The 9,524-nt window shown below is 38.6% G+C and overlaps 1 protein-coding gene across 1 annotated transcript in view; it reads right to left on the minus strand.

Annotated features, from left to right (window-relative positions):
* Positions 1–9,230, minus strand: part of usp31 (ubiquitin specific peptidase 31) — a 17,019-nt gene extending 7,789 nt beyond the window's left edge. The window contains exons 1-12 of the mRNA XM_014023872.1: positions 8,194–9,230; positions 7,274–7,408; positions 6,967–7,061; positions 6,801–6,893; positions 5,858–5,993; positions 5,476–5,623; positions 5,205–5,385; positions 4,974–5,085; positions 4,761–4,855; positions 3,704–3,781; positions 669–798; positions 108–227 (exon numbers count right to left, since the gene is read on the minus strand). Of these exons, the coding sequence (XP_013879326.1) occupies positions 108–227; positions 669–798; positions 3,704–3,781; positions 4,761–4,855; positions 4,974–5,085; positions 5,205–5,385; positions 5,476–5,623; positions 5,858–5,993; positions 6,801–6,893; positions 6,967–7,061; positions 7,274–7,408; positions 8,194–8,718 (1,848 nt within the window). The 5' untranslated portion in view covers positions 8,719–9,230. The remainder of the gene's footprint in view (positions 1–107; positions 228–668; positions 799–3,703; positions 3,782–4,760; positions 4,856–4,973; positions 5,086–5,204; positions 5,386–5,475; positions 5,624–5,857; positions 5,994–6,800; positions 6,894–6,966; positions 7,062–7,273; positions 7,409–8,193) is intronic.
* Positions 9,231–9,524: the final 294 nt, after the last annotated feature.

Genomic DNA, 9,524 nt, shown 5'->3' on the forward strand with positions numbered 1-9,524 from the left:
ATAGATAGATAGATAGATAGATAGATAGATAGATAGATAGATAGATAGATAGATAAAGCAAACAGCTTCTTTGTTTTAATTTCAAGGAGCTAGATCATCCCAGATACCTGTCTGAACCTCTTGAGATGCAAGATAAGCACATCCGGCAGCGTCCACAAGCTGAGCTTTATCCGGCCCTGCTGCAGCTGCTTGCAGTGGGGACAGCGCCAGGCATCGTCCGGGGCCAGCTGAAGCACACACACAGCCCAGAAGGCAGTTATGAAGAATAAGTTTCAACCACACTGCTTTTAAAAAAAGCTTCTCACAGAGGGTGAGGCCTGATTTTCCACTAGTTTCTCTCCACTCTCCTCCACAGCAGTTTCAAGGGAACTTGAAACCACAAAGTATACACACGTCTCAGCTCAGAAGCTCAAGTTTGTTTGAAACATAGCATTAGGAGCCAAATGGACAAATAAACCACAGCGACTGAAAGGCTTTTTGAACGTAGAACAGAAAAATAAAAGTATGAGGACAAGAGAAATGTAATCCCATAATTGAACTATAACCACTAATAGCATGGCAAATTTAAAATTTATTTTGATGTCAAATTTCTGACAGAATGGAGCTTAAGTATTTAAATGTATCACATACCAAAGTATTTAACTGTATGTTTTCAGTCAGATTGTTACCTGTTCTTCCTTGGTGTAAAGCTGTAAGCACTGAGCGAGACTGCAGGCCTGAGGCTGATGGTGCTGCTGTCTGTGCAGATAAACGCTCTCAGCATCTGGAATATACTCCTCCTCGGTGTGTCCAAACAAACTACAGGAGCATCAAGATGAAGTCATTTTACAGAACAATAATAAAATGTATGATGGGACTAGTGCTACACAATAACTCAATATCAAAATGAATCCCAACAGAAAACTTTTTAATGATGTTGATATAGGGCTGCGCGGTATATGCGATAGAAACGATATAAAGTTGGCCTATGGTAGAAATTTACCCTCTACCGTCCTGTCGTCAGTTACGTCATCGCACCTGTGTCAACATGGCAGTGAGTGCAGAAACAACTGTGCAGGAGGAGTTTGAAATGTAATGAAAATATATAGTGTTTTAAAACATATAGAGAGAATAAAACCTCAAAATTTCCCCCTCCTGCTGTAGAAAAGTTACATTGCGCCGTCGTATCGCAGGATGATTTCCTCCCTCCTTCCCGCTGCATGTCGCGCAGAGCGATGCATCAACAACCGTAGTTTTTTCACACCCAAGTTGTCGGAGAAAAAAACTTGTATTTTATGTATTGTTACCCACAGGGATGATTAAAAAAAAGATATGGACGTTCGTTTTGTAATAAATCCATCACGCTAATGTAACAGTCAGCTTCTGCTCTGAGAGCACAGCAGAGCAGCAGCGGGTCGGTTCAGCAGGCAKAAGCTCATTGTATGGCAGGCAAATATTACATTTATTTGGCTTCACCACACTAACATTCCAGTTATTTGAAGTTGTTTTATGACTAAGACTATGTGCACGCTTAAACCCCTTAAGGTCCTGTCACTACAACATTTTAGGCAACTTATGCCAACTTAGAATTTTATTTTATTTCTAAATGACTAATTTTACTTGAAGTACTTGTTATAACAWCCACTTTATTTTGATATTGTTGAAAGTTTGAGAAATGTTTTTGTTTGTTGTTGAAACCGTTTTGCAATATCTATAAAACATTATTTTATACTTCTGTTATGTTCATTTGCACTACAGCAAAAATGCTGGGTTTGATTATTAGTTTTCTGCTAAATAAATGCTCTAAAAATTACATTATCTTTGATTTTACGATAATTTTCTACCGCGATATATACYGTTACCGTGAAGGGATTCAATTTATGCCGTGATATGAATTTGAGGTCATACCGCCCAGCCCTATGTTGAGGTGATTTTTTAAAATTTGATCAATATACATCAGTGCATGATGACGTACACCATAGGCTCAAAGCTACCACTCTGTTAACACGATGCTAACGACGCTACATACAACACAGTGGATATCTGCGCCAAAATTAGCTCAAGAGCCGTGGGTGAACAAGTGTTCACAGTTGGAAAAGAAGCAGACAAAATAGTTTAGGAAAGAAAAACAAATTTAGTGGAATCAAAGTGGTTCAGGTATCAAAAGTCTGATAAACTTTCAGTCTGCTGTAAAAATGTGCCATAGAGTCTGGTGCCAACTCGCAGCAGGAACACATCTAATCTGTTCCACAGTCTGATAAAAGTTCCACTCGACAGAATTCTGAGTGTATGAAAAWGAAGCACCCTATAAGTTTAAGCCCCCTTCCTAAAACATCACCAACTCCCCGTCAGCAGCTGTCAAGCAAAGTGAAACCGATGCTGCAAACACAGACATGTACAGCAGGCCATTTTGACATATAATTGGCTTCACCACAATTACATTATAGCTATCTAAAATTGGTTTATGACACATTAAGTGCTAGATATCTCTGATTATATTTTGACTATGCAAAATGCTATTTGAGATATCTCTAATTACACTGCTCAAACAAATAAAGGGAACACTTTAACAACGCACGCTAATTCCAAGTAAATCAAACTTTTGTGAAGCACATTCAACTCTGTACAGAACAAAGTACTCAATGCGAATATTTCATTGATTAAGATCGGGAGTTAGCGTGCRTTGTTTAAGTGTTCCCTTTATTTTTTTGAGCAGTGTACGTTCTGACTAGTAAAAATTACATCAGATTTACCATTACGTTGTATGGATTTTCCAACTCAAGGTATCATATTACAACATATTATGACTAGTCATAAAGTATTTTTGAGATATCTCACTTTTTGTTTTGACTAGCCATAATTCCAATCAACGATATGTTAAATGGCATCAGTTTTGTAGGTACAGTAAAAATTCGAGTTCTTGGCAGGTTTTCTGACAYGTTTCCTTTCACATTGATGTTGTAATTATATTGTATCGACTGAAGTTAGGAGTTATACTGTGATATAAATTTTAGCTATGGTRTATCCAGCCCTAGATGTGACAATGTTTGCCCTTTATTTCATTAACTTTATCTTAAGCAACTATGCTAGGCAATGYCTTTACTAAACTTGCACAGACTTATATCAAACCTTGACAAGGTTCAGTCAAAGCCAACATCAACAACTTAGTGCCAACTGATCAAGAAAAAAAAAGTTAAAAGTAATGACTTCAATTTGACCAGCACAGGCATGTGTGTTAATGATAAAACTAAGTACTTGGCTGACTCAATCCAATCCATCAATCAATCAACCAATCAATAAATAAATAAATAACATGTCTGATTCTGTCAAAGGAAGATCACTTTGTGACATTTGTTTGGTTTAGAACCGCAGCTGTTTTATATGAAGCACATCTGTTTTGAATATTTTTTGTCAAATAGTTCAAAGGATAGCACTTTAGGTGTTTCCAAACATTGTAAGTTATATTTTCAGAAACTTCTAATCATCAGAATATGTCATCATAATTTACACTGAAATGCTTCCGTGCTGCAAAAGAGGTTTTGAGATTTGCAGGAAAGGCAATTTTTATATCTGTGGACAGTTTGTTGGTATGTTTCAAAGCAAAGAACACACATTAAGATCAGTAAAGTGTCAAAGTTCTCCAACAAATGTATCTATGAGGGATTGTAGCTTCTAGATAAAGATTTGCAGCATCTTTTCTCTTTCAAGTTGTGTTTTAACTCACTAGTCCTTGGTCTCTTTGTCCCACTCGACAACAATCTTTACATGTGGAGGCCCCCCTTGTCCACAGGACTTGTATGCTCTGCAGGAAAAATAACRTCAATGGAAATACTTAGTTTGACAGGTATTATTATAACACTTTGTTTATTGTATCTAAGCTAGTGTAAAAGCTTCTTGTAGTCAAAGTTGTGCATGTTTTTGGCTGAATCTCASGTTTAAGTAAGAACTATTTTTGAGGGCAAATACATTCAACAGGATAAAAAATAAGWGAATTATGGACCAGGTATTTACTGTAGATCCTCTAATTGGGTGTRTTTTATTTTTGTTTAGTGCTTCTGTCTCTTGTATTTTTATATTTTATTCTCCATTTTTTATTGTTATTAAGTTGTTGATTTTTGTTTCAATGTACTATTTCTGACTTACTGTATTACCATGGAACTTTTGCTTACTCCATGCTATGAATCTTTTATGTATATTCTGTATTATTTTGTTTTGGGAAAAAAAATCGATAAAGTTCAAATCATAAAAAAAGTTCATTGTCTCAACCTGACACTCTAYCTGAATCACACTCTTGACTCGTATTGTTCTTGCATAATCACATGGATTAGTAGAACAAGCCAAACTGGCATTTTACTAAATAATTAAAATCCTGTTTAGACTTGTCCTGAACCAATAAGGAGGAAGTGAGCAGAGCTGCAAGATTAAAAAAAATACTGATATTATCTGAGTTTACTTCACTTCCTTATTAGTTGTTTCACTTTTGTGTACATTTGGGATAAACTATGATTTTATCTCAAACCAAACCATTTTCACACATCACTGTAATTGATATTGAGTGTGTTGAATGCAGCAGCCTAAATGACTATTCCATATACACTGTTTAGTTTGTTGAAACTACTGTCATATTAGCACAACACTATGTTACATTAACTTCTTGTGTAGCTTTTACAGTTTTTGTCAAGTTTTAATTAAACTCAAAATGATTTTGTAAAGAGATTTTAGCTCAAAGATCCAACCTCTGATAAAAGTTACTAAATAAACCAGTAATTATCAGAACCAACCTTTCAACAGTTGGATGACACAGTGGTCTCTCATCTTGAGGAAGGAGGTAGGTAATACCAACAACACCAACCACCCGAAGACTGAACGGTCCAACCTAGAAGTTTACAAAAAGTTCAAACACTGTTATACTCCAGCTTGTTTTTTTTAGCTACAAACAACTCTGTTCATTACTTGTGTCTGAATCTTTAATAAAGACGTGTTCCTCTCCCTACCTGAACGTAAACCCCAGGTCTCAAAAGATGGCGCATTTTTTCCAGGATCTCTTTTTGTAAAGCATCCCAGGTCACAGTGCGCTCCATGTAAAGTACAAAAGGAAGGCCAAACCTTGAAAAACATTACGTAAAGCCTTGATGAGCATCTAATAATTTGTTTACTTGTATATTTATTAGACAACAGTGACGTGAACAGGTCATGAATTAACACTACAGAAAAAGTGGCGTTACCTTTTGGCCTGGTGGCCAGTACACGCTCTGTTACACACCAAAAGGATCATTTTTTCCGGCCCCAAGTTTTTATTGGGGGATCCAGTTACAGGAGTCATAGCCCCCTGCATGAAGGACGGAGTCCTGCTGATTTCGGCTCCGTACTTTAAGTTATTGTGGTTCAGGTTTGCCAGAAGGCTTCCTGCGAAAGAAAAACAAATAAAAACAAATGTCTAGTTTTCTTGTTCATTAGTGCGGGTGTGGAAAAGACAGAAAACAGTATCTAAATGACCTCTTTTTGTGCGTAAGCTTTCCAGTTTGAAGGTCTCTGGTGTCTCAAAGGCAAAGATGGAATCACTCTCTTGAATGACGTTGAGATCGTCGTCGTCGTCACAAAATGATCGATGGAAGCCATCGTAGTACATTTCCGTCAAAACAAACTTTAAGAAAGACAGATTTATTTTAACTGCTACTTCATTTTACAGTCATTGTCATTTCACTTTTTTTTTATTGTGTTAATACCGAGCTGCAGCTGCGCTACAGGAAAAACGTGTTCGATTCAAGTATTACTTTCTGACTGCAGGTAGATCTGCTTTTACAAATGCTGAGCTGAAACCTTGTGACTGTAATATAGTCTCTCAGTGTCAGACCCTGATAAGAGACGGGAATAGCACCTGGTCCACTGGGATCTTGGTTTCACGTGACACAGCATCTCGGAGGCGGTAGATGGTGCTTTTGAGAGGGACAGCAACTCCAATCCGGATGCAGTGGGAGTACTTCCCCTGGTAGACCACCGTCACATACAAGGGACTAACAAGAATGACAAAAAAATAAACAAAACTATTAGTTTTGTATTGTTTTCACCAACATTTCTGTCTATGTGAGGCAACGAGAACAGACTGATAAAGTAATTTACTCTTTTTTTGCTTCATTCCTTTGTTTCAGGATGTAGACGTTTGATATTTTTCTTGACGTTTTTTGGTTTTAAAACCTTTCTGCTGTCTCATTTTGCCCTGCCACCTCTACATTACTAATGACAGACGACTGCAATGCAACACAAGTGGCAAAAGCAGTAAACACTTTAATTATTAATGAAAGGTGTGGCTTAAATGTAATGTTGTTTGTCAAACTGCTAAGCCTGAAAAAGAAATAAAACAACATGCTCATAATTTATCGTGTTTGCTTTACAACACAACAAACATATCCAGTGGTTGCACTTCTTTCTGCCCCGAATGTTTAAAAATATCTTTTTATCTGAAACTAATGGACCTTCAGCCACCCCCACACCCTATGCTCCTATACTCCTGACAAAACAGGTTAGATTCTTCCTTTCACAACCACACACCTTCATATTTGATTCCCACCTTTGTCAGCTTGTCAAATTGAATACAAATGCACATTAACACACCTAGTTTGACTTTCAGCGAAAGATATCAAAGGTTTAAAGAGCTTGAATGCAACAAGAGCACTTATAGGTAGTTTCTAAGATAAAAAAAAAAAAAAACAACCACGCTAAAGGATATCAGTTACTCAGGAACGTGTAAGAACCTGTAAGCAAAGGTTTGCAAATTGGTAACTCCTGGTTGTTTTCTGAAAGAGCTGTGAGGAGGAACTCACCGTGTGTGTGGCAGAGGGATTGGTAAGGAGATACAGAGGAAGGGATCAAAGGTGTTGCTCTGTTTTTGACAATGTGGGCAGGTAAGAGAAGACCTGCGGGGGGAAACAACCTGTTATTGTCTGATCAAAAGCTGGTGTGGCCAAACCCTGAGAGCACGGGTCCTACCTGTACTGCGCCTGAAACAGTTCCTGCACGAAAGACCCAGCAGAGAGGGGAGGAGATGGCCCCTCTAGGCTTTGGTCGTCTTCTTCAATAGGTGGCTGAGAAGACACAAGCAGGTTTAATTAAGACTCATTTAATGATTCCAATAATCTTTTCAGTTCAGTGGTTGTTTTGAAAGCAACAACTGATTGGTTTGTGGAAAAACAAGAATGATGGGATATGGAAACACTTTCACGAGCAAAACACATTTAACACTACATAAATTTAACTTCAKCCGATGTCCTGATGCCTCTATGGTTGATGGGTTCACCTTTATGGCAGGCCTGCTGTTGGGGTTTGGAGTGTTTAGGTCCTCGTGAACTCTGTCCAGCAGCCACAGCAGAAACTCTTGAGCGTCATGCTGAGCGTTCCCTTTAAACTGGGTGGCATTTTTTGACACTGCATTCTGAAAAAAAAATTTCAGTATTACAACTTCTGACACAAAYACAAATTTATTCACCTTCACATATTGCAGAATAAATATGAGGCCAGTCATTTATGTTTATCATCATTGTTAGTTTCTGTTTTAGTTTACAGCAGAACTCTTTTTATAAAGAGYGCACCTGTAAGACATACCAAGGTGTTCCACAAAACTCTAAACTGTGTACTTTTTATACACAGCCGACAAAATAAGTAGCTATTAAACATGGTGCAAATTGTACAGTAGWGAGCAAATATGTCGTATCATCTTTATTTCTTTAAATGTTGCTTTCAAAAAGCCAGACTTCCATGGTCTTCAYCAWTATTTTCACACAAATTTGTTTCTGTCTAGTCCGTGCAGCTCACATTTGTGCAGTGTGGGCTTAAAAGCGAGACACAGAAGCTGAGAGATGCAGAGTATTTTCAACTGATCATTAACTGAATGCTGAGTTTGCAGATAATAACTCTTTCTAAGTTTGTCCATCCCTTGAGTTTTGGGAGCCTTTATGCCTAAATGGGTCAGAGTGGCTCAATGAAATGAGCTGAAATGTGCTGACATCCATGTCCAAAAACACATTAACATAAAGATTTCTTATAACCACTTTATCCCCAATAAAATTGGGCTTATTGAAAGCAACRTAAAAGTAAAAGGGAAACCTTTCAATAAGTCTGCAAAGTATCTTTCATGTGAATATAAACAAAAAAAAAATCCTACTGCAGATCTGCAGCATGCTGTGTCTCTAGTGTACAATGTTGTGTTTTCATTCTTACCTTAAAGTCCCTGCTATGCTGAGGTGTGTACTCAAATGTCCACAAAGCCCTGACGAGTCCTGACAGTTGTTCGGTCACTTCTCCTTTACCCAGAGGTCCTTTCTTCTGCAGATGCAYACCGTTTGTCTTTGGCTTGTCCTCATCCGGCTCCTCGCCTTTATAGTGCTCCAGAACCAGGTACTCGGCGAAGAGCTCGGTGTTGCTGAGGCACTGCAGGATCGCGTTCATAAAGCAGGTATTCCCGTGGTTTTTCAGACCCGACACTCCTGGGACTCTCTCCCCGGACAGAAACCCTCCCAGATCCCCATCCTCCATGGGAGCATCTTTGTTTCCGGATTTAAAAGTGGAAAAGCCTCCATCGTCCTTGTCGTCCTCGGTCTGCACTTCAGATCCAAAGTGTGATAAGGCTGTCAGTGTCCTCAGGATTCTGCTCATGAAACTGCCCACAGACCGGACAGAGCCTCGTCTGAACAGCTTCTTGCTGAAGCTCGACTTCTTGTCCTTGGTTGCGGCTTTGCAAGACATGATGTTTCCCTTTTCACTCCAACAGATGCTGAACAAAAGTCACCCCGCTGCCTGTCTGCTGCTCCATCTCAAAAAACATGCAGACAGCAATAATAACGCTAAAGTTGGGTGCAGAAAACACTRTTTTGATCGTGCTAGCTGACCTTAACCGCAGATACAAATAACATTTTGCCTGAGTTGCTTCGTCCGAAACCTATGCAGCATTTTTGCTTCCGAGTTACCTCGTTGTTTTTGCGGTTTTCTGCCCCGCAGCAACGAGTCGACATTGAAGTAAAAAAAACAGCAGCGTTAGCTAATTTAGCCGAGGCTCCAACAACACGAGMAACAAAAGCAGTGACAGTCCCTTACGGTCGAGAGATTAAAGTACAASCGGGACTGATATTTCGCCATTGTGTGCAGGTAAGGGTGGTCAAAATAGGCGATAAGTGGGGAAAAAAGTAATTGCCTCACATTTCAAGCACATAGAGGTGCGTTCAGGACAATCTGGACGAGCTTGAGTTGCCTCTGTTGTGTTAACCGGGAGGTGCACATCTCTATGTACACCTCCTTACCGCCACCTACAGGCCGGGGGTGAGAACTACAGCCTGACTGACCATTTCTTTAGATGTTTTGCAATTTAATTAATTTTGATTACAACAAACAAAAATAAATTCTGTGATTGTTATATTTTCAGGAACTACATTAAAATAATAGTTTAGTAATTTGTTCATACCTATGTATCATAACAGCCTTATGCATACATACATTCTCAGTAATAACACAAATAAAAATAAAGAACTGACAACAGGTGACAAACTCCAAAAATA

The sequence above is a fragment of the Austrofundulus limnaeus genome, unplaced genomic scaffold (genome assembly GCF_001266775.1).
Source record: "Austrofundulus limnaeus strain Quisiro unplaced genomic scaffold, Austrofundulus_limnaeus-1.0 Scaffold4, whole genome shotgun sequence".
Taxonomy (NCBI): Eukaryota; Metazoa; Chordata; class Actinopteri; order Cyprinodontiformes; family Rivulidae; genus Austrofundulus; species Austrofundulus limnaeus.